We start from the raw sequence: 26,880 nt of genomic DNA, 5'->3' as shown, positions 1-26,880 counted from the left end.
TATTGTTAATGTGAAAAAACATCAACTTTTCGTTTATCCCGAAAAACCTTTTACTCTTCAGGGCATATGGATTTGGATGCTGTCATGAAGAAATTCACTGTAGTGAATTCCTGATTCTGGGTTCTTCCTCTAATAAACCTTTCGATCCTGTTGAAAAAAAGTTACTTTCCAGACTCCTCCCGATATTAAACTGTCTCCCCTAATACGAATTTGAACAACAGTACCACTAATATTTAAGAAAATTGCTTATAAATCTGTCTTTGTGCTCTTGCATACCTTTGCTTTTGTCAGACCTCAGGCGTTTTTATCAAGCACATCTTATGGTAAATTTTGTTTTGATGATTTTAAGCAATAGATTCATGTTCCAATATCTGTTTGAATATAAAACAAACGTGGATAACTACAATTAGAGGTCTACTGATATTTCAAAATAATTGTTAAGACTTTAGTAGACTCTGTCTTTTTCACTCATTTTTCAAAATATAGGGTGACCTTTGAGTACCAACCTTTTTTACTGTCAAACTTTTCGTAAAAACAATGTAAACTACTCCCGATATAATGCCTACCAAAGTTGCTATGTATCTTAAAGCAATATGAGCTGCATGTTTGACATCGGAAAAAAATGTTGCAAATTTGTAGTTAACAATTTTCAATGACAGAAAAATAGAACATTTATAAACTTCTGTTGTTCATATTTGCTATGAAAGAACTTTTTATACACTTTGATTGAAGCAAAATTGAATTATTGTCGTCCTGTACAATAATGATTTCTTATATAATACGTATATATGTACTCTATATTCGGTTGTACAGAAATATTTCTTCTGAAACATTTAAATTTAAAACTTTGTTTTGGTTTTATTTATCAGAAGGGTTTAGATTACATACAGATTAATCAAAATGACACAGTTTACCAGCAAAATAAAAAAATCAAAAATGCAGCTCATATTGCTTTAAAGTCAATCATACATCATCAAATATTATTTGTTGAAATTTGACAAACAATACATAAGTTGTTATAATTTCTGTTTGCAAGGAGGGTACCCATTTTTGATGTCCATTTTATAATATTTTATCATTGAAATCAACCTGCTCATTTGTCTATAAAACAGGTATCGGTTGCTGTAAATGACACAAATTTCAGTGAATATTTCTTTGGGTTTTTTAAACAAGTTTTACAGCAGCTTTAATGTAGCCTTTATTTTCACTCTATTTTACTGATTCTTTGCCATTCATTTATAATGCAGTGTCTCGAAAAGCCGTTGTTTCCCAGCTTCTCACGATGAAATTATGTTATGAAAAGTGGTCACATAAAATGTTATAAATTCAGTAAAGATTCAATAATAAGAGAAAGTTAAGTTTAATATCATATGATATATTTATTGTATGTCATACAGTTAAGGACATTATTTATTGAACAGCCCTCGTAAACCAATTCCTCAAATCTAAACACAATATTTTCAAGAAGTCTAGCTTTTTGTATCAGTAAGTCATAGGTCAATAATTTAAAGAACAATTTATCAGTGGAACTAATCTTCTCCACTTTTATTGCAGACTTTTACCTGAGCTAGCTAGTAGCTGTAACATCAGTAATGGACCCCCGGTATTTTGCTCAAGACGTCCTTAGGTGTGACCTCTGTGAGATACATGTAGTACAAAGTCATTGTGAGCTTTGTCATGTCAACCTGTGTAAGGCCTGTGTAGGAGAGCATCTCTCTGATTCAAACAAGAAACATAGAGTTGTACCATATAGAGAAAGAACCTCAACTCCTATCTACCCAAAATGTCTAAATCATTCCAAGAACTGTGAACTTTATTGTGAGCAATGTGACATTCCTGTCTGTTCTACCTGCATCTCCTCGGGAAAACATAAAGGGCATCATTTATCAGATGTTTTACAAAAACTCAGCTCTAAATCAAGAGATATGGAAAAAGAACTAAGAGAACTTGAGACTACAATTTACCCAAAATATGAAGAAATTGCATCTGGCATAAAAACAAAGAAAGACAACTTGGAAACACACTACAGGAATCTGACAACAGCTGTCACCAAACAAGGAGAACTCTGGCACAGAAAAATTAACATCATTGTCAACAAACAGAAATCTGAAATTGATGAGATGAAAACTAAACATATCGCTGCTCTAAATACAGAGGAAGACGTTATCACAAAAATTACTGAAGATGTAAAACAGAGTATTGATTGTCTGAAGAAAATACTGGACTCAAATGATATTTCCTTAGCATCAGAATACAAATCCAGAATTGCAGAGTTCAGAAGTTTACCCCCAGACCTCAAGGTAATATTACCAAGTTTCTCTCCCCAATGGACAGACTCAGAAAAGCTCTATCATATGTTTGGTTCTCTGTCAGCATTAACCATTACAAAGGAAGAACATGGCTACACAATGAAGACATCAGAAACTGTATCCTGTCTTCCAGTCAAGCCACTGCTTGATGAGCCAGAGGCTGTCACCACCATAGACACTGGGTATGAATACACACTATGCAGTGTTACCTGTCTCAGTGATGAAGAGATTTGGACACTTGGAGGAGACAAAATTATGAAACTCTACAACCTCCATGGAAAACTACTGAAGTCAATCCAAACCAAATCAGGAAACACACCACATGACATAGCAGTGACAAGAAGTGGAGATCTAGTTTATACTGATCCTGATACAAGAACAGTAAACATAGTGAAGAATGAAAAGATACAGGAAGTGATCAGACTACAGGGGTGGAAACCTTACTATCTCTGCAGTACCTCCTCTGGTGACCTCCTGGTTATTATGGACAATGATGAAAACAAACAAAAAAAAGTCATCCGTTACTCTGGCTCAATTGCAAAACAAACCATTCAGTTTGATAGTGAAGGTAGACCTCTCTATTCATCTGGTTCTGTTACATACATCTGTGAGAACAGGAACCTAGATATCTGTGTGGCTGACAATAAAGCCAGAGCAGTAATGGTGGTCAATCAGGCAGGAAAATTCAGATTCAGATACACTGGTCATCCTACTACTACCAAGGAACTATTTGATCCACTCGGCATCACAACAGACACCCAGCGTCAGATCCTGATTTCAGACTTTGATTACAACTGTATCCACATTCTAGATCAGGATGGACATTTCCTCCGTTACATTGATAACTGTGGTCTAGAGCATCCATGGGGTATATGTATAGACACCAGTGATAACCTCTTTGTGGCTGAGTGGAAAAGTGGTAAAGTGAAGAAAATCAAATACATGTAAACAATGCATTATGCCAAAAACTAAGTAATATTTAGCTGTCCACTTAGTAATAGATAAGATAGTCATTTATGTGTGTGTATGGATTAATAAAAAAAATTAGATGGGGGGTGTTTAATTTTAAGGATGTTTTAATCTTTTGCTGATTTTAAGAATGAATACATATACTATCAATATTCAAAAGTGAATAATTCTTTTAATCAATGTATATAAAGTTTTGAGTCTGTGTTGGTAACAATAAATAACGTAGACAATTGAAGAACTGAACTGCAAACCTGAGGCCATTAGGATATTATTAGTCTCCTACGGGTGAAACCAGAGGGGACTATACTTTTCTTCTGAGTCCGTTCGTCCATCTTGCTGTCCCTCTGTCTATCCAATTTGGCATTCAGCACTTTTGTTTTCTAAACACTTGCCGATATCGAGCTGATTTTGGTAAGAAAGCGTATCTTGATGAGTTACAGATGAAGTTGGAATTTCATTTCAAGTCATTAAATTTTGGCGGAATTGTGGCATTTTTAATTCTTTATAATTAAATTGGGATAACGATCAGTTTCGTGCAGTTAATTAATGTCCCAAAAGAGAAACGGGGAATCCAGTAGGGGACATGTGTTGCTTAATTGCAATCCTTTCTGAACATGCTGAATGTTTGTTGTTAACGCATTTTTGATAATGTCTTTAAATGCATTTTTGATAATATTTTTTTTCAACTTTTAATTTGAAATCTTGAATTGGTTTCATGTCTGTGTTAATTGATCAGTGTTCGACCTTACAGTAATAAGTAGGGAATCAAGGAGGAATAGCGTCTACAGGAACATTTGCTATCACAAAATATTCATGATATTATACTAATGTAATATAAGAACGATGTTCTTATCGAATAATCAACCCTCTTTCATTGTTTACTTTCTGATAGTACGAGGGTTGTCCGTAAAGTTCGTGGACAACATTGATAATTACTGACAAACATTGATAAAATATATGAAAGTATTTTTTCATTAAATTCATGTTTCATTTTATTAACATGTAAGTTTTCAACGAAAACAAAGCACAAATAGTTATATTTTTATTAGATTAAAAAAAGACATACACTCATACCCGGAGCATTAAAATGAAAATTCTTGGCGTTACCCGACGTCATAAGCATTACGACTACATGTAATTTTTCTCAACATAGTCACCGTTTAACTCAATACATATCTTATGTCGCTTTCACTACTTATAAATATGTGCACAAAACGTACAGGTTTAACACGTTAAATAATATTTAACAATGCCTGTCTCATATCCTGTAATCATCCAACCTCTGTACACGTAAAAACGATTTTACTAGCGGAAATACGGCCAAGTCACGTTTTGAAAGTCATTTTTACAGCACTGCAATCTCGGAATGATGAGTTTCCTTCACGCATGTAATCCTGTAAACTGTCCCTTCGGTCCGAAAATATTATATGGCTCTTAAATACTAACGAACGGCTTCTTTAACTATGTTTTCCCGATTGTTTAAAGAATGTATTGGTCTCTGTAGGTGTTTTCCCGATTCCTACGCAGAATTCTATCACTGCCCACTGCTTCACCTATTCCGAGAACGTCCATTTTTTGAACAATTCCGATCCTGTCTAAAAATGTTCTAACTTTGATTGCTCAGCCATTTTACAAATTTAAACTTTCAAATTTTGCATGTTTGACGTGATAGCTTCTGTCAACCTCACAGTATAAAAGTCATCCAGATTTCTGCAGAATTTTATAAAATAGAAATGAAATTTATAAAGTGATACATAATTCTTTTTATTAAAATTGTGCGGTGCTCCGGGTCTCCATTCTTAGTCTAATTATGAAGTCATAATTAGAAATAAACATTTGAAATTGAGTCAGATTTAGTAAAAGATTAAAAATATGCTAATAATAAATATCAATGACGCAACTTTTATTTAATTCTCAGCCTGTCCACGAACTTTACGGACAACCCTCGTATATGATAATTTCAAGATGAAAAGAAAGATTACGAAGGTTTGGATACGAGTAATTTATTAGCATACAAATAATAGAAAACAAAATATAAAAAATAAATACTTAAGTCGGGTAAAATAGAAATTTAATTGAGAAATAAAATACCTGTTAAATGACAAAAGAGGTATAGGGGAATAGTTTGCTCCTTAGATTGATTATTTATTGTTTTCTCGAGAATTTATTACTTATATGGAGACGCCTTGGCCCTCAGAACAACAAAGAAAGGCCTAGAATGAATGAAATAACCGCTTTTGAATACAAGAATTTAAATTACGCCTAAAAATAAAAAGGAAACTCTTGAAGGTGTTAAATGAAATAAATCGATCAAACTTCAGATTCCCGGAATTAATCTTACATTACTACCTTCCCCCATCTTAAAATGAATTATTTAAAAAAATTATAATTGTCTTTGTCATGTTTGTATACATTTAAATTTATTAGCAATAAACATATATCATTTTCAATTAAATACACAGATTGAGAATAACACAATACACTGTCAATCGATTCACATCTCTTATAAATACATGTATATATTAATTATTTATAAATACATGTAAAAATTACAGAGATGTACAAAAATATAATTAACGGTATATCTATATAAATGTCCATAATCTCACAAATGATCAGTAATATTCCCACAAATCCTTTAGGTACTCCATGTTCATGGTAAGATCGATATCCATCTGACTAAGTTAGTGTAGATCTGTTGGATATCTTCTTTCAATCTTCTCATCTCATATTGAGATTGCCCTCTACGTTCTTCGGTGGATGGTTTCTGGTTCAGGATCAGTTTCGGCATCGCAACTGCTTGAATGCAGATTAATTTGGAAAGAATTTTGTTTTCGAATGAAGAGTTTATTAACAATTCTTGGGCTTTTGTTTCTTCTAATTTATGATATTGATGTAGATGTGTTCTAAATTCTGTTTTTCCGTTCTTGAAAATTCGAGCATATTCACTGCATCTGTGTGAATGTCCTTCCAGTGTTTGGAGTAATTGTTGAAGGCTAAGGTATCTGAACAATCTGGAACAGGTAAAAATGACGAGCAGCATTTTATGCAAAATTAATCTAATGCGTGAAAAGAACAAAAGACTTGCTGTGGCTTCAACTCGACATTGAGATATACCGGTATCGACGACGTACTGTCAATTAACAATGGTAATTTCCATTCCTACGTCGATACGATATATCCTCCGGAGCTTGAGATAAAATATATCAGAGAGTCCAACACTTCAGTTTCATACTTGAATATTTTACTTGAAAAAGAATCTAATGGTAATCTAACAACCAAGCTATACGATAAACGTGATGACTTTTCTATCGTCAACTTACCTTACTTATGCAGCAATATACCTTCATCACCTGAATACGGAGTATATATATCTCAGTTGATTCGATACGCAGAGCATGCTGTACGTATCAACAATTTCTAAAACGAGGTAAATTATTGACAAGCAAGTTGATGAAACAAGAATATCAGCAGTCATCATTTCGTAAGTTCTATGGTCGATACAATGACCTTCTCAGCAAAAACAATGTTTCATTGAGTCAAATGCTGACTGACGTTTTTCAACCAATTATTAGTCCATTAATTATACACTGAATTGACGAATGATATTTTTCTTTATTTCCTGATCATGACAAGGAGCACACGGTGGGTGTGCTTGACACTTGATATGTCAAAATTTTTAGCAATGATTTTATTAGGGCACAAAAGAATTTGTTTTTTTACTGTTTTAGACTAAAAATAGATTGAGAACTTCCAAATTAAGAGAGTTAGTTCTGAAAAGCTATTTTACATGCACCCAAATTATTTCACTTTGATAGTGAAGAAAACATCCAGGCAGATAGAATCGGGTATGCTGTGTACACCCACTCTCTCAACATAAATTTTTAACTTACAATTTAGTTTGAAAATGTTAATTGAAAGTCTTGTGTCTTTTCTCAACTACTTATTAATCATTATTGTTTTTGAAAAAATTCGTTTCAATTGGGCAAGAGAATTTAAGATTCGGGCACATCGAAATAAGGGGGACTGGATGTAAAATTTACTTCATTTGCAAATGTTCACTGAAAGTCTGAATGCCCCTCCCCAACTTTTTATTACAGTTCTATGTGAAAATGATCGCTCAATCAACATTAATGAACCCTACCACAAACGACTTCCTAAATAAGATATGGAGTTTAAAGAGTTCTCTATTTTGGGATGGGAGACTTGTCAGAGTTTTTCAACTAATGATATCCTCTCTTCTTTCAAAATCGATGCTTCAGATTATTTTAAGACATTTTAATTTCATCCATCTTTGTTTCACTTAACCCTACTTCGCATACTGTTTTTGGCTAAGACGTCAAGAAAGAAGAAATGGTTTGCTTGATGAGTTGTGTACTTACTAGTAAAATAAAAGAATAATTGCTGTATTATGAGTAATTATGATGAATTTAACCCTAAAATGAAATCTTTTGGCCTAAAAGATTAGTCTTTTGCTTCTCAGGCCAAGCATTTCAAAATTTATATCAGGGTGGGTACTATCACAAACATAATTTCACAATACAATTGCTGGAAGATTTTGATCACGTTCCTTGTATCAGCCCGAGGGGTTGGTGTAGATAGGCCCTTACACGAAGGGTGGAATAGCAGAATATTCTATTAAAATAATCAAAGAAACAGTCAATTCATATCTTACTTGCAAGGAAAATATAAAAAAAAATCCAATCACCCAGCTTTGCTTTCGCTCTTCGTAAAGGAAGGGAAGATGTCTGATGACTCTTCATGAATATTACATTCATTATTAAGCAACAAGTTGAGAAATTTAATGTATAGATAAATTGTGCAGTCATGATTTATTTTTCTAATAAACTGTAAAGTGTAATGTAACGTAAAACTTTGATAAGGTAATAAATTCAATCCATTACTTTTCTGAATTTGAGTAATGTGGGAAAGGTAATTGTAATGGTAAAACATTTCAATGTAATTAAAGTAGATCCATTACATTATCAAAGTCTTATTGACCCTAGGTCTTTTCTGGGTCTCAAATTTACTTTTGATCAAATGGGATACAGATCAATGGTTTAAAGAATCTTAATTTTACTTTGCAATGCATAAAAATATATGGAATTTAAAGACAAATATACTTACCTTCTTATGGTAAAATCTTATAATTATCCAATTTTATCATTTGAAATATTTTCTAGATGCTTTAATATGATTGATTGATTGACTGTTGTGTTAAACATCCTTTACGAGAGTTTTTAACAAATATGGAGACACCACCTTTTTCCGGTAGAAGGCTACGAAGAGGAGGATTTTTTTTCATGTCAGAACCTACTGCGACACGGGACCTCAGTTTTTACGGTCTCATTCAAAAGACCAGCCTCAACGTACCACAGTTGGATTCGAACCCACCACGTAAAGATCAAATCAATACTTCGCGACTTCAAATGAGAGCACGATCAGACAACGGACTGAGATAGGAATACAGCTCTAGTTTCTAGATTCAGTCTCATCGAGTCCAATATACCTAATTTAGAGCTGAAAAACTACTAGATATACCGTATAAAATGAATTTAGTAGAAAAACTTAACCTGAAAGAATTTGTAGATATTGAAGGAGGTTACAATTGTTTGTTTGTATAGGGAACCAGTTTAGACCTACATTTTCGTAGGTCCCATATACATGTACTACCAGAAACTAGAGCACATGGTTCTGGACAAAATGCACGCCCGAGCCAAGGGTTTGAGGGATGTACTGACTCTTCATCCACAGAGGACCGATCTCGAGAGGGAGGACTAAGACTGGGGGAGATGGAGCAAGATTGTCTCACCGGATATGGAGCAAGGTTTGTGTTTTTATTCAAGGGAGATTTTTGACCTTGTTATAAGTGCAGTGTAAATATAGACCAAGATTACATCGAGGCTGTCCTAATGTATGCTTAGTTGAGGTAAAAATATATCATAAAATATGATAAGTTGATACAATGCTAGTTTAGTGTTTAAAATAAGAAAAGGATATAGTTTATATGATTTGAGGGCAAATTTATTAATGAGATTCTCCCATCTTGTAATGTTGTGTGGTCCCTGATATTATTTTAATTCGTGACATTTAATTATACCATTACAGCATGCTGTTGTTGGAGAGATTGATGATATCCAGTGATGCGTTTGAGGTGGATGTTTGCGGTGAATGTGGCCTTCTGCGATACTCGGGCTGGTGCGAGTTCTGTAAATCTTCACGTCATGTGTCCACTCTCAAAATGCCGTACGCCTGTAAACTGTTATTCCAGGAGTTACCGTCAATGAACATTGCTCCGAGACTCTCTCTGAAACCTTACAATGAAGTATAAAGACAGACAACTCCTCAATTTGTTTTTTGTTTTGATTTTGTTGACCCAAAATAAAAATGTGTTACATAACACACTTGTTAAACTTTTTGTTAAGAGTCTTGAATTGAATGCATGTACTCGTATACGTACTTGCCTTTAGCATTGATATGTAATTATTGCAATTTAAGAACTCTTACATCACAATGTCTCATATCAGCGACCAGTTCGAATACCTTTATCATGGAAAACCTTTATCAATATTAAACTGGAAAGCAAAAATCTTTTTCAAACCAAATGAAACATACTCATATAGATATAGATGCATAATCTGAATATCGAGCATAATACCAAAAGTAAAAAAACACTATGTGCGTTCACAGTTCTGCCGTTGGTAGATAAAAGTTGCCGTTGGGAAAATTAATTACCATTGGCATGCCACTGGCACCAATGTTTTTTTGCCAATGGTATATTTTTCTGCAGACAATCTAGAGTGTGGTTAATGTTGATAAATGACGTCACAACCAGTAATCGACATGGTAGCAAGCTGGAAAGACTTGGATCTCGGATTCACAATGATATAAACGATTTTCCTTCGAAGGCTTTTTAACAAATCATGCCAAAATCACATACAAATCATATCAAACACTTAAATTCATGATTTTGAAGTATGATTTAGACATTAAATAGATAAATTCTTCTTTCTGTTTACTGTGAAAATAGAGATTTTATATATGATGAAATTCCACCCAAAAATGATTGTGTTGTTGCTTTGAAAGCAAGAAAAGATCTTATGGTATGCTCTGTCACAGTCTGAGTGTACGTACATTATTCAAGTCATATGACAAGATTGACATGTTTTGAAACAATTGAAGAACACTAACTTAAAAAAAGAAGTTTATTCCTTCCTTATTTGTTTGGGAGATTCTATTACTGTAAATGTATTATATTTAGCGTGTACAGTTTATGGCGGATATTGATTTTTGAACAATAAGTCAGTATAGATTCGATTTAGCGCATTCTTTCATATTCTTGCTTATGTGTATACTATGTGTTAGACATTTAGCTAGTTCAAAAAAATAATTTTCAAGACTTTCAATAAAAAAAATAAACACTAGTTATAAATAAGATACGGTGGTATATTTAGGACACGCAATTATTTTTTTTAAATACCAGAAAAAAATTATCTTGTGAAAACGACATAATTATCTTGTGAAAAACGAGATATCTTGTGAAAACGACTTATTGTCTTGTGAAAACGAGATATTATCTTGTGAAAACGACTTATTATCTTGTGAAAACGAAATATTATCTTGTGAAAACGAAATATTATCTTGTGAAAACGAGATATTATCTTGTGAAAACGACTTATTATCTTGTGAAAACGACTTATTATTTTGTGAAAACGAGATATTATCTTGTGAAAACGAGATATTATCTTGTGAAAACGAGATATAATCTTGTGAAAACGACCTATTATCTTGTGAAAACGAGATATTTTCTTGTGAAAACGACTTATTATCTTGTGAAAGCGAGATATCATCTTGTGAAAACGAGATATTATCTTGTGAAAACGAGATATTATCTTGTGAAAACGAGAAATTATCTTGTGAAAACGACTTATTATATTATGTCGTTTTCACAAGATAATATCTCGTTTTCACAAGATAATATCTCGTTTTCACAAGATAATAAGTCGTTTTCACAAGATAATATCTCGTTTTCACTAGATAATTAAGTCGTTTTCACAAGATAATATCTCGTTTTCACAAGGTAATTTCTCGTTTTCACAAGATAATTATGTCGTTTTCACAAGATAATTTTTTCTGGTATTTAAAAAAAAAATAATAATTGCGTGTTCTAAATATACCACCGTAATAAGATACACACTTCCACTTCATAAGTAAAATCTGACCTGACTGCAGCTATAATTTAGCAGTATTTATAAAGTTTTGAATAATTAGAATTGGTTGCATGAATGCTAATGTGTTTATTTAACTTTATACAGAAATTTGACCTGAAACTAAATTTGAACATAGATCAATACATACACCAAACATGTATTTAAATCACGTGACCAAAACACTTAGACAGATAACTGAACCCGGAAGTAAGGTTGTCGGCCGGGAGCCACGTTAGATTTACAGGTCAGACATAATACATAAAGCTTTTTTTACCTTGTTTTTAAGTACCATTTGTACCATTAAATACCCAAATAAGTAAGTTATTGATATAATGAAGGATTTAAAATATTATGGATAGCCTGTCCATAACTTCATTGTTGGAAAAGGAATCAAGTTTTTAATGAGGTCATTCATGGGTTTGTCTGATAATTTATATTTTCTCAAGTAAAATGATCTTTAAGCCGATTATTCAAAATTAAATTGCATAAAGAATGAGTCTTTTTTAAATAACAGTTTCTATTTACATTCTTTTTATTGTAAACGCTTTATTTTCAAGAACTGTTCGTCACATAGTTAATTTCATGAGCATTTAACCAGTGGTATTAAACTATCACTTTTCTTCTCTACTTTAATTGCAGCAAGCATTTGACATGAACTACTGTAGCTGAATCATCAGAAATGGACCCCCGATACAGTGCTCAAGACATCATAAGGTGTGACCTCTGTGAGAGACATGTGGTACAAAGTCACTGCGAGCTCTGTCATGTCAACCTTTGTAAGACCTGTGTAGGAGAGCATCTTTCTGATTCAACCAAAAAACATAGAGTCGTACCATATAAAGAAAGAACCTCAACTCCTAACTATCCAAAATGTCTCATGCATTCCAAGAACTGTGAACTTTACTGTGAACAATGTGATATTCCTGTCTGTTCTACCTGCATTTCCTCAGGTAAACATAAAGGACATCATTTATTAGATATTTTACAAAAACTCAGCTCCAAAACAAGAGATATGGAAGAAGAATTAATTGAACTTGAGACTGAAATTTACCCAAAATATGAAGAAATTGCATCTGGCATAAAAAATAAGAAAGAAAACGTAGAAACACAATACAGGAAACTGAAAGCAGCCGTCTCCAAACAAGAAGAAGACTGGCACAGAGAAATTAACATCATTGTCAACAAACGAAAATCTGAAATTGACGAGATGAAATCTAAGCACCTGGCTGCTCTAAGTGAAGAGGAAAACAAAATCAAACACATTACTGCAGAAGTAAAACAGAGTATCATTGACCAAAAGAAAATTCTACAATCCAATGATATTTCCTTAGCCTCTGTATACAAATCCAGAAATGCAGAGTTCAGACGTTTACCTCCAGAAGTCAATGTATCATTACCAAGTTTCTCTCCTCAGCAGATCAACACAGAGCAGCTCCATCAAATGTTTGGTTTTCTGTCAGCATTATCAATTACAACAGAACATGGCTACACAATGAAGACACCAGAGGATGTATCCTGTCCTCCTGTCAAACCACTGCTTGATGAACCGCAACTTATTTCCACCATAGACACTGGGTATAAACCACTACGCAGTGTTACCTTTCTCAGAGATGATGAAATCTGGACATGTGGAAATGGCGAAATCATAAAACTCTACAATTTTCAGGGCAAACTACTGAAGTCAATCACAACACAGTCAGGGAGACAAGCAAGTGACATAACCGTGACAAGGAGTGGAGATCTAATTTATATTGACCGTGATACAAGAACTGTAAACATAGTGAAGAATAAACAGATACAGGAAGTGATCAGACTACAGGGGTGGACACCTTACAATGTCTGTAGTACCTCCTCTGGTGACCTCCTGGTTACCATGAACAGTGAAGATGACACACACACAAAAGTTGTCCGTTACTCTGGCTCTTATGAAAAGCAAACCATTCAGTTTGATAGTAAAGGTAATCCTCTCTATTCATCTAGTGACTTATTTAAATCCGTCACTGAGAACAGGAACCTGGATATCTGTGTTGCTGATCATGGAGCCCGTGCAGTAGTGGTGGTCAATCAGGCAGGAAAACTACGATTTAGATACACCGGTCCTCCATTTACAATTAAGGGAGTATTCCTTCCATACGGCATCACAACAGACAGCCAGAGTCAGATCCTAACAGCAGACAGTGTCAACAACTGTATCTACATCCTAGATCAAGATGGACAGTTTCTGCGTCACATTGATAACTGTGATCTGCAATATCCATGGGGTTTATGTGTAGACATCAGAGACAATCTTTTTGTGACTGAGAATATCACTGGTAAAGTGAAGAAAATCAAATACATGTAAGCACTGCATTGTGTTTAAAATGATTGTAAATAAGAAAAGTATATTATTAAGCTATCCATTTAGTAAGAGTTACATATATACTTGTGCATGTCTGATTATAAGGATTAATTTAAAAAGATGAGAAGTTTGTCAAAAGCACATATTCTTGATATGTAATGAATTTTCATTGATTTAAAGAAGAAATGCACTTGCACTATTTTTAAATCTATCAATTATTCGCATAATAAATAATAATGCATTTAATAATAGATAGTTTTCAGTAGACCCATTTTAACAAGAGTTATTTCCCGTTGGCCGCCATCTTGTGGGTCAAACATGTAATTTCCCCCTTTGTCCTACCAAATATACGAGGGTGTAGCAGAAATATTTGGGGGAAATTGTTATGGAATAAACATTATGAAATAAAGGAGGCTCTAACAAATGTATAATTGTCAGAAAAACAATGCTTCCCAGCCCACAATAGCCAGTATAAAAAGTTAAAGTTGGTTGAATAATAAGGAATATGAGCAATATGGCGGCCGAAGGGAAATAACTCTTGTTCATTTGGGACTACTGAAAACTATCTATAATCCGATATGTGAAGTATACAAAGTTATAAGTTTATAGTGGAAATTAAAAACATAAATAATTAAAGAACCGAATTGTATATTTGAGAACATTAGTAATGGGCATAGCGCGTGTTGTCTGAGAACACTGTCAATACATTTCTGCTTTACATTTTACTTTTTATTTACATATTGCATTGGTTTCATGTTTATGATTATTGATCAGTGCTGGACCTACGGCAAATAAAAGTAATGGGAGTAACAGCATCTAAAGGAACATTTACTATAACAGAATACTATAAAATGTTGGTGTTTCTGCTGGACAGCCCTCGCGCTCTACGGGCCTGAACACGGCAAAGCAGTGCAATACCGTAAATCTGGAAATTTTTACTGTAGATAATTTTTTAGCAAATTTGCGCATGCATTGCATTCGCAAAAATATTTTTCTTAAAAATAAATCAACATGTGAAGAATTTTTTTTCTGAGAACTCGTGTTTTTTTTTAACTCGATGAAAAGGTGTCGGTAAGCACTGGTCATTTTTAAAAGAAACCTGTTTACACTAGTCTACTATAACTACAAGTTAATTACCCGTGCGTGTAAATTACCCTCATTATATGCAATATCGTCAGATGATTTGACAAGCACTGAGGCAGTATGCCCCTTCTTAATTATTTTATCAATTATTTTGCCAATAAAGAGAGAACTGTCATTTTATCTAACCGTGTATCAACACGGGCGATAACTCAAACTCAGTGCATTTTCTAGAAAGTTCCAAATGTAAACGCGGTGTGTAAATTTTAGGTAAGAAAAAAACAAACGTTGCAAAAATTAGTTATATTTTTTTCTTCATTTGGATTATTCTTTAGGTTAAAAGACAAACTCTAAAATGTTTTTATAATTGATTTAGAAACTATTTTCAGTGCAAATCCTTTTGTATTTCATCAAAATTGTTTCGGGACAATTTTGCAATCGCTTGCCACGTTTCGAGTGTATTGGTGGTATTATAACTGAGCATATTATTTGAAACATAACCTGGATATGAAAATCTTCAGTGATTTTTAATTTTAGCACCAGTCACAATTCGCAAAAATTTGAAGCGTAAAAATTAATCAACAGCTTTTTGACCCAAACTCGCAAAAATAAATCGACGTAAAAATTTCCAGATTTACGCTATTTTATTACTCAGTTGTCTACCATAATTTTTTTACCACTCTCTAGAACACTTGAAATGTTGAATTCTTTAGCATTGTTTTTATTAAGCACACTTTCAAGGGTATATCAAAAGAATTATTTTTTTATTAGATTAAAAATAAATTGAGAACTTCCAAATTGAGAGATTTAGTTCTAAAAAGTTATTTTACATGCGTTCGAATTCCACTCTGAAAGTGAAGAAAACATCCAGGCACATAGACTCCGATGGGCTGTGAACACCCTTTCACTGAACATGATTTTTAACTTACACTTTAGTTTGAAAATGTTCATTGAACGTCCTGTGACTTTTCACACCTACTTATTAATCTATTATTTTTTTTTTTAAATCTATTTCATTTGGACAGGATAAATTAAGATTCAGGCACATAGAAATAAGGGGGACTGGATGTAAAATTTACTTTATTTGCAAAATTAAAATCACTGAAAGTCTGAATACCCCCTCCCAATTTTTTTTTATTACAGTTCTATGTGAGAATGCTCAATCAACATCAATGGACCTGAACACCAACGACTCCCTAAGTAAAATACAAAGTTTAAAGAGTTCTAGTTTTTGGATAGGGGACTTGTTAGAGTTTATTCAACCCTTCTTTCAAAATCAATGCTTCAGATTATTCTAAGACATTTCAATTTTATCCATCTGTGTTTCTTTTAAAAGATTAATCTTGCGTTTCACAGGCCAAGCTTTTCAAATTTAAATCAGGGTGGGTTCTATCACAAACAAAATTTCACAATGCAATTGCTTGAAGATTTTAATCACGTTCCTTGATTCAGGCCGAGGGGTTGGTATCGATAGGCCCTTGCGTGAAGGGTGTAAAGCAGAATATTCTATTGAAATAATCAAAGAAACAGCCAATTAATATTTTATATGCTAGAAAAATAAAACAAAAACGCCCAGCTTTGCTTTCGATCTTGGCGAAGGGAGGGAAGATGACTGATGACTCATAATGAATGTTACATTCATTATTAAGCAACAAGTGTAAGGAATTTAATGTATATATGAATGAGTATCATAAAATCTTTTTTTTCTAAATAAATATAAACTATACTGTGTTATGTAATGTAATGTAAAACTTTGATAAGGTTATAAACTCAATCCGTTACGTTTCTAAATTCGAGTAATGGTAAAAGTGCATGTTATTGTAATAGTAAAACATTTCAATGTAATTAAAGTAAATGTATTTATACCTGCACTTTCTAAATCAGACGAAGTACCAATCGGCCGATGTGCAATCTAATTAAAATTAGATGTTAGATCCGCACGCAAACTAGCTATGTACACCAACATCGATGTTAGTGTAGCGAGTATGCGAGCGGATCGAACATCTAATTTTAATTAGATTGGCCGATGTGCCGAGTGGTGCTTAATCTAAAAATATGATAATGGGTGACGCAACCGAATGTAATGTAGAAATTTTCCAAAAGCTTATTACATGTAAACATGTATAGTTCAAGAACCAACATGTATGTTTTAACACAACTTTTCTATTTACATATGTATCCTATTTTTAAAAAAACGTATTTTTCGTGAGGGAGTGTGTGCATGTGTGGTGTTGGGTTTTTTTTTTTTTTTTGGGGGGGGGGGGGCATTATTAAATTTTAAAAGGTACCAGGTGTGAGCAAAACATTTCTTAAAATCTATGAAGCATATAAAATACACAGGCTCTGAGTCATAGGTCACATAGTCATCGGGTCTGAGAATGATATACTTAATGTGACAAATGCATGTACTTTGTAAATTATGGAATTATTTTGACTTTTCCTTGGAAAGCCCAATATGTACGAGTGTATCTTAAGGCTTACACCTGACAGCATCTGATTAATTTTTAAAGTAATATTGACCCCAGGTCTTTTCAGGGTCCCAAATTTTTATCACTTTTACTTTTGATAAAATGGGATACGGATCTTTTGGGATTGAATATACTATATAGCCTATTGATGAGGTCAATCCTTCGATATATAGACCTTAGAGAAAACATATCGAACGAGCATGAACTGCGAGGTCGATATGCTTTCTCTAAGATCTATATATCGAGGGATTGTACCGAATCAAAAGGCGACAATTGTTTTATTATTTTTTTATTAGTTAATATGAAATGTCTTAAAATCCTTCTTTATAATACTCAGTATCTCATACAAGGCATTGTTATGTCATTGCATTATGAAAATGAAATGCAGCAATGAAAACCAGCTGCAACATCTAGTCTAAAAAGACTATTGTGACGTCAGCACTATCGTTGCTTCAATGAAGAACGTTTCCAATTTTAGAAACAGCAGGTTTATAATTTTTTAAAATAGAAACTACCAGACTGTAACACATTTTATACTTGATCATGTGATTCAGTTTGAGCCAGTCAGATAGATGGAACAATAAAAAAATAATAAAGACTATTGTGACGTCAGCACTGTTGTTGCTTCACAGAAGAACGTTTCGAATTATAGAAACAAAAGGTTATAAATTTTTAAAATAGAAATATTCAGTCCGTACAACTTTTTATACTTGATCATGTGATCCAGTTTGGGCCACTCAGACAGTTGGAACAACAAAGAAAAATAATGATACTGTTTGTTTTCTATATATTTAAATAAGCTTACTGTAAAATGGAAAATAATAAGTAACAATGGTTTAAATGAATATAGCTATGTTTGTCAATTATCATTTTTCAGCAAAATTAAACTAATTGTGAATGGTATAATTATTTTTTAAAGAAACGTTTAAACGCTTTTTACGAAATTTTGCATTATTTTCTATCTGCGTGGAATTATAACCACTGCAATTGGTACTTTTTGAGATATCATGAAATCGAAATGCCTTGGAGTTAAACACTTACAGAGGGTAATTAGACGTACACCAGTGTTTAAAAACCATAGGCACAAGCCTTTCTCTGTTTCATTTGGCACCCACATATGGACCAGGTATTCTCTGGTGTATGCAATTGATTGTCAGAGAAGTGCACCATTATAGGCATTATTAGATCAGATATTTATCTAATAGTAAATGTATATCACTCAAGAGATGAGGTCTTCTCTTTGCAAACAAAAAAAAAGATCTCTTGGTATATATTTCGTCATTAAGGTCATTTGACAAGATGAATAATTATGTTATGAAACAACCGGAGATCACAAACTTGAAAAAAGCCATCTTTTCTTTATTACGTTATCTGTCGAGGAGATTTGATTACTAAACAGTATTTTAAAATCTTTTATGGATCAATACATCAAGTATTGCCTACAAAAAAATAATCATGTTGTCAACAGTTTCCTTAAAAAATTGTAGGACCTGGTTATCAACACACTTAACGACATAAATTAAATCTGACTTGACTGATAAAATTTATCAGTTCAAAGTTTTTGAGCGGTATTTACATCACGTGACGAGATCACAGTTCATGACAGATATCAGAACGAAGAATTATTATTACCGACCGAGAGACATATACGATATAAAAGGTAGATATGATAAATAAAGCTGTTTAATCTTGATAATTAAGTACTATTTGTATTTTTAATGACCCAATTGAGTAAATTATTGTTACTAATGAAGGATTTCACATTATTGATAGCTTGTCTTTGGTTAGAAAAGGATCGATCATACAGTATATACCTTGAATTAGGTCATACGTGTGTCTGATCATTTACAAATTCTCAAATTATCCATGGGGTTTAGGTTTAGACACCAAAGACAACCTCTATGTAGCAGGGTGTATCCGTGGTGCAGTGAAGAAAATTAAATACAAATAAAATCTGCATTATATTATAAAATGATTGCAAATATGAAAATGATATTATTCAGCTATACACTTAGAAAGAGTGAAAGAGTTATACAAGGGGTGTTAGAAAAGTTCGCGGACAAGTTCTATTGTGAGCGCGCTATTTCCACGAAACCGGTCAAACTTTTCAGATAAAATCTTAACCTATTTTCCAATAAATATACAAAAATTTGGTGCTCTCCGGTGATCATTGACAATATATACAGCTATTATTATTTTAATAAAACTTGCTTCACTGAGCATGCTACATTTTGGCACGTTTTCATCACAAAGACTCTTTATCAAAATTTTAATCAAAAAATGCACAATTGTAGTGCAAAGAGATTTGTGATATTTTACCTGTCGCTAAAGTACTCATGAAGCGTCACTGGGAGAAATTTTGAATCAAATTGGAGGGTATATGACTGTTTTATAGCCATTTATAAATGATCAACGCTTAAAAATACAGCCAAAATCGGAACGTCATTGGGTGTCATGGAGCACTGCACTACGTAAAAATTATGTGTGTAGACAGGAAAATGTCTAAAAAAAAAAAAGGATTAAAATGTTCAAGGTGCTCCCGGGGATTTCCTACACATACATAGGACAAACGTTCTCAAATGATTGAAGCTTTATATGAACGTAAGGATTAACAATTTGAATGATGAACTCCATTGATACTTCAATATCCCCTTATTGCATGGACGTTGTACCTATATGGTTTTGCATATTTCCCATACCTGAACGATTACCTGCATAGACTTTTTAATAGATCTCATTAATATCCGAATCAATACAAAAACACAGTGTATAAGTAACATGTCCTGATATAGATATTCAATTTTAAAGTAGAAAAAATGGAAAAATATGGAAAAATGAAAGATTTAATGAACTGCGACAAAGCTTAACGGGTTGAAATCTTGCTGTCAAGTCGCCTTACGTGAAGTGATTGCTCCGTGAATCCCATGACCTCATAGTAAAAATCGTTGTAAATTTTCAAGATTTTAGTAAATGGACCTGATTTTTTTTACATACTAAATAAACAAAATGTAGGAATTTATTCACAAATAGGTCATACTTCACTGTACACAATAGATTTTCCGTAATTCAATGTGTCCGCGAACTTTTCCAACAACTCTCGTATATGTTTGAATATAACTAAAGAATTATTTAAAAAAGATGCGTAGTATCATGAGTATATCAAATGCATATTTTTTATAACGTTATAAATTTATATTGATTTAGAGGAAACATATTCTGAAATGTATTAATCAATTGTAAAAATGATAATGATAATCAGTATACGAAAATATGAGTTTGTACTGGTAATTAAGACCATTAGTAATTAAAGAACCAAACTGTACAGAGCATTAGTAATGGAAAACGCTTGCTGTCTGAGAACACTGTCAATAAATTGCTATACCTTTTATTTTGACACATCTTGCTTTGGTGATAATTGATCAGTACTTAACCCTTCAGCAAAAAAAAGTAAGGGGCGAAACCAGCATCTTAAGAAACATTCACTATATATAGTATAATACTATAAAATGTCAAGGTCCCTGCTGGACATCCCTCGCGCTTTCCGGGGTCTAAACACGTCAGTGCAGTGCAATATTTAATCATTCAGTTGTCCAGCATATTTTACCATACTCTAAAAGATTGGAAATCTTTAATTTTTAGTAATGATTTTACTAGGGCACATTTTGAAGGTTATAACAAAAAATTCTTCTTTTTTTTACTGTTTTAGACAAAAAATAGACTGAGAACCAAATTGATAGAGTTCTTAAAGTTATATGATAGCTAACACTTTAGTTTGAAAATTTTCATTGAAAGTCTTGTGACTTCTCTCACCCACTTATTAATACAGTATTGTTTAAATAAATCCATTTCAACTGGGCAGGAGAAATTAAGATTCAGGCACATAGAAATAAAGGGGACTGGATTTAAAATTTAATTTATTTGCAACTGTTCACAGAAACTCTGAATGCCTCTCCCCAACTTTTTATTACAGTTCTGTGTGAAAATAATCGCTCAGTCAACATTAACCCTAACACCATGCAACGACCACCTAAATAAGATATGGAGTTTAAAGAGTTCTCTTTTTGGGATAGGGGATCGACTTGTCAGAGTTTTTCAACTAATGATATTCGCCCTTTTTCAAAATCGATGTTAAGAATTTTAAACATTCTAAATTTATCCATCTATGCTTCACTTAACCCGACTTCTCACACTGTGTTTGGCTAAGACGCCAAGAAAGAAGAAATGGTGTGTACTTTTAATAGTATAGACCTAATTATAAAAGAATTATTGCAGTTTTATTAGTAATTATTAGTAGTATGATTTTAACCCACCTCAAAATACCATCTTTACTCAACCCACTGAGCTCCTTGAATATTTTACTTTTACTCTACCGATCTTTAAAAAACAATGATTACAAGTATGATCTAAAGACAAAAGTGAAATCTTTTGGCCTAAAAAATTAATCTTTCGTTTCTCAGGCCAAGCATTTCAAAATTTAAATCAGGGTGGGTTCTATCACAAACAGAATTTCACAATGCAATTGCTTGAAGATTTTAATCACGTTCCTTGATTCAGGCCGAGGGGTTGGTATCGATAGGCCCTTGCGCGAAGGGTGAAAAGCAGATTATTTATTCTATTGAATTAATTAAAGAAACAGTCAATTAATATTTTATACATATGCTAGAAAAATAAAACAAAAACACCCAGCTTTGCTTTCAATCTCGGTGAAGGGAGGGAAGATGACTGATGACTCATAATGAATGTTACATTCATTAGAAAGCAACAAGTGTGAGATATTTTATGTATATATATATAAATTGAGCAGTCATAAAATCTTATTTTTTCTAGTATAAACTGTGATGTGTACGTAATGTAATGTAAAACTTTGATAAGGTTATAAATTTAATCTTTTCTGAATTGAAGTTTTGGTAAAGGTACATGTACCCGGTAATTGTAATATTAAAACATTTCAATGTAATTAAAGTACATACATTACATTTGATTTTTTAAGTAATATTGACCCCAGGTATTTTCAGTTTCTCAAATTTTAAACAGCTTTACTTTTGATAAAATGAGATACAGATCAATGGTTTAAAGAAGCTTAATTTTACTTAAATATGGAATTTAAAGAGAAATTTACTTACCATCTTAGGGTCAAATTTAATAGATAGCTATTTTGTTTCAAATTATGACGTGTTGTTATGTTCTAAGTAAACCTCTCTACTAGTTCCCAGATTCAATCTCAACTAGTCCACAATACCTGTTTTAGAGCTGAAATACTACTAGATATATCTTATAATGAAAATCATATTAAATTAGAAAAAAAATAGAGAGAGAGAGAATAACTTTGTACATATTGAAGGAGGTTGAAATCGTTTGTTTGTATAGCTAGTGAACTACTTGAGGCCTACATATTCTTTGGTCCCATATACTACCAGAAACTGAAGCATATGGTAAAATGCACCCCAAGCCAAGTTTCCTCGAGCTGCACTGACTCGATAACCCACAGAGGGTAGATCTAGAGATGGGGACTGAGATTGGGGGAGATCGAGCGAGATTGTCTCATCGGATATGGACGAGGTTTGTGTATTATTCGAGGAGTGAGATTTCTTACCTTGTTAGTGTATTGAAAATAAATCATTAATGTTATCAGGCTATCCTAGTGTAATATGGGTAAAGATAATTTTTACGATTAGTTATAAGGCTGGTTTAGTATACATTTTTAAGTAAAAAGCAATATGCCTTTTAAAATATAAGGCAAAAATATTGCATTATGGATGTAACGAGATTCTTCCATCTTGTAATTTTGTGTGATCATGAATTTTATTTAACTTGTGTTTAAATAATAACAGCATGCTGTTGTTGGAGAGATTAATGATATCTAGTGATGCGTTTGATGTGGATGTTTGCGGTGAAAGTGACCTGCTGGGATACTCGGGCTGGTGCGAGTTCTGTAAATCTTCACGTCATGTGTCCACTCTCAAAATGCCGTACGCCTGTAAGCTGTTATTCCAGTAGTACAGTCAATGAACATTGCTCCGAAACTCTCACTCAAACCTTTTAAAGAAGTATGAAGACAGACAAGTCCTCAAGTTGTTTTTGTATTCATTTTGTTGACCCAAAATAAAAATGTATTGCATAAAACAATGTTGAAAGTTTTGTTGAGGTCCATGAATTAAATGCCACAAACATTGATATGTCATTATTGTTATCTAAGAGAACTTCTTTTCCTTTTGTTCTGCATAATTAAAACCTGCTGCACGCCAGACTGATGCGTGAATGATTTACATTCATCTGGAGCGCTCTCAACTCTTGAATACTGTTCGTTATCTCCATATATTTTAATTAGCTTAATAATAATTTAGGTGTACACCAGTGTAAAATTCATAGGCACAAACCATTCTCTGCTACATTTGGCACCCACATATGGACCAGGTATTCTCTGGTGGAAGAAATTGATTGTCCAAGAATGCACCACATACGAGGGCTGTTCAATGAAAAATATCCTCGGTGCTCGAGCAAAAGAAGCAAAAGACGTTTTTCAATGATTTTGTCCTTATGATTTAACTTATTTTCTTTTAATTAAAACACTTGTCTGTAACATTTTTTTCCGATTTCTGATTGTTTTTAGAACTCATTTTTTGGGTATGACCCTTAGAATACTAGAAAATGGCAGATCCAATGATTTCCTCGACTTGTTTCTTGTATCTGAAAAAATTTTTTTTTAAGTTTGGAAATAGAAACAAGTCAAAAAGTCAAAGATCTAGCGAACATTGTAAATGTGAAAAAAAAAAAAAACTTTCTGTTTATCCCGAAACCTCCTTAACTCTTCACGACGTGCGGGTTTGGACGCTGTCATGAAGAAAATTAATGTAGTGGATTCCTGATTCTGGTCCTTTCTCTAACAAACCTTTCGATTTTTTGGCAATAAATTTTTTCAATAAATGTGCTTTTTAGACTCCTCCAGAAATTAAACTGTCTCCGGAATACGAATTTGACCAACAATACCTAATATTTAAAAAAATTGCACATAAATCTGCCTTTGTGCTCTTGCAATTCTTTGCTCTTGTCAGACTTTCGTTGTTTTTATCAAGTACATCTTATGGTAAACTTTGTTTTGAAGATTTTAAGTAATAGATTCAAGTTTTGTTATCTGTTTGAATATCAATCAATCATGGATAACTACAATTACTGTATAATTGTTTAGTACATGCTTCCGTTTTCACTCATTTTTCAAAATTAAGGGTGGCCTTTGAGTACTAAGCTTTTTTGCTCTCAAAGTTTTTTTTAAACTACTCCCGAAATGATGTCTATAAAATTTGCTATGTGTCTTAAAGTTAATCATATATCATCAAATATTATTTGTTGAAATTTGGCAAACAGTATATAAGTTATTATTTTTTGTTGGCAAGGACGGTACACATTTTTGATGCCCATAACATAATTTTTTATCATTGAAATCCACCTGCTCATTTTTCTATGAAACAGGCATTGGTTGCTGTAAATTTCACATATTTCAGTGAATATTTCTTAGGGAGTTTTAACGTTTTACAGCAGCTTTAATGAAGCTTTTTTATTTTCACTCTAGTTTACTGATTCATTTATTTATAATGCGGTGTCTCGAATAGCCCTTGTTTTCCAGCTTCTTACAATGAAACTATGTAATGAAAAGTGGTCACATAAACTGTTAAAAATTCATTAAAGATTCAATAACGAGAGAAATCATGCTTTATGTCATATGATATCTGTATTGTAGGTCATAGACATTATTTATACAACAGCACTCCTACAGGTAGGTAGATGAGATCAGATATCTATCTGATACGCAAGTGAGTTAAGGCTAAATATGGATATTTTTATGCAAATAAGCTAATGAAAATTCATAATTTGTATATTTTATGTACAGAGAAGGTTCAAATTGATTTTCTGATACATACTCAGTACCCACAGTTTATTAATGCAAGTGCACATTATGACGTCATATTACGACGTCATTGTTCTCTCCCATTCAAGGTATTAAATCATATAAACAAAATCACGTCGGCGCAAGGGCCTATCCTATCTAATTTAAAATCAACTATGTATAATATTAAGGTGAATATTCTTAAAATTAATAAAATTGCTGCACAAATCCTATGCACTTTCTCAATTGATAAAAAATTTAAGAAACTTACCATGGACAGTGAATTTTTACCCTGTTAAAACTTAAAACTGCACGAATAGTAAGTTACCAATTGCACTGCCGACATTTGTGCAGCAATATCTTAAATCCTTGGAATATCCTGCGTCTTTTGATACCTTGTTTCTGTAAAACAAAGTAAGGTATGCCCTTGCGCCGAAGCGATTTTGTTGATGTTTCTTATAAACTTGTGTAGTACAGGTCGATGACGTCATAATATGACGTCATAATGTGTACTGGCTATTGTATGTCGTGCATGTCAAGAATGTATTAGAAAACAAGTCTTAGCATTTTCTGTGCGGTAGGTAGAGCAATTATGGAATTTAATTAGATATTTTGTATAGAAATTTCCATATGTAGCCTTAACTCACATGCGTGTACACATGTGTATAACTAAAGAGAGGAGGGCATCTCATTCTGTTAAGGGGATATTTTGAGGTGTGTGATGCATGGCTTTATAAAACATATGTAGCTTGTTCTAGTACGTTTAGCTGTTGTTACTTCTACTTTGGGCTCGTGTGTAAAGCTCTTGTCATAATCAGTAGAGCAATGGACTTGCATAATTGAGATTCTTGTTTCAAAACCAGGTGGAAGGAACAACCTGCCTGTGTAACATATACTTGTATATAGAAAAGAAAACGTACCCTTTTTTGCATCCTGCATCAATACATGAATCCAGTATTAGCCAGAAGGCTGAGGGGCTGATATTGGTGGATGGTAGATGCAGAATGCAATATGAACAGATATGTTCAATATTAATATAATGTATTTATTTGAATTATGTAAAAATAAGATTTATAAGTCAATTTATTTTAAAACTCTCTTGAATTATGTCTATAAATTTTTATATTGTGTATAATACTCACACAGCAATGTTCATGTACATTGCATAATGCCTATACCTGAATAAAGATTATTATTATTTTTATTATTATATTCCCTCGTCCTTTATTGTGATTCAATTACTAAGATTTCGAAGTCTGAAGTATTTGGAAGTAATTACCAATCACAGTTGATGCCTTCAAGTGTTTGCAAAAGAAAATTTATCGTCAAAACTAATAAATTGTTACAGCAAATTTAACATTATACGAAACATTTTTTCCGCATTTGGTTTGACTGTTAGATTTTTCCGGATCTGGTTCCAATATTATAATATTCGCGGGAGCACGATATTTTTACAACTGTAGAAATTGTTAACCAGTGTGTACTAGTCACTGTGCTGATTATCATGTTTGTCTTCAATTTTCCACGAGAGAAAACTTCTAAGTTGGAAAGTTAAACATGAAATCTATTTGTATATTGTTGCAGAAGAAATTTTATTGTGCATAATTGTTATAAATGGTATGTT

The 26,880-nt window shown here is 32.8% G+C and overlaps 2 protein-coding genes across 2 annotated transcripts; both read left to right on the top strand.

The window, feature by feature from the left end:
• Positions 1-1,554: 1,554 nt before the first annotated feature.
• LOC134266460 (uncharacterized) lies at positions 1,555-14,573 on the top strand. Its single transcript, XM_062748693.1, has 3 exons — positions 1,555-3,233; positions 8,534-8,549; positions 12,154-14,573. Exons 1-3 carry the CDS (start codon positions 1,593-1,595, stop codon positions 13,827-13,829), a joined length of 3,333 nt encoding a protein of 1,110 aa, XP_062604677.1. The 5' UTR covers positions 1,555-1,592; the 3' UTR covers positions 13,830-14,573.
• LOC134266458 (DNA-directed RNA polymerase III subunit RPC2-like) lies at positions 9,035-9,669 on the top strand. The gene is made up of 2 exons (XM_062748692.1): positions 9,035-9,105; positions 9,387-9,669. Exons 1-2 carry the CDS (start codon positions 9,071-9,073, stop codon positions 9,607-9,609), a joined length of 258 nt encoding a protein of 85 aa, XP_062604676.1. The 5' UTR covers positions 9,035-9,070; the 3' UTR covers positions 9,610-9,669.
• Positions 14,574-26,880: the final 12,307 nt, after the last annotated feature.

The sequence above is a fragment of the Saccostrea cucullata genome, unplaced genomic scaffold (genome assembly GCF_032062105.1).
Source record: "Saccostrea cucullata isolate Sc308-1 unplaced genomic scaffold, CSIRO_AGI_Scuc_v1 ctg1298, whole genome shotgun sequence".
Taxonomy (NCBI): domain Eukaryota; kingdom Metazoa; phylum Mollusca; class Bivalvia; order Ostreida; family Ostreidae; genus Saccostrea; species Saccostrea cuccullata.
This window is presented reverse-complemented; position numbering and strand designations above follow the sequence as displayed.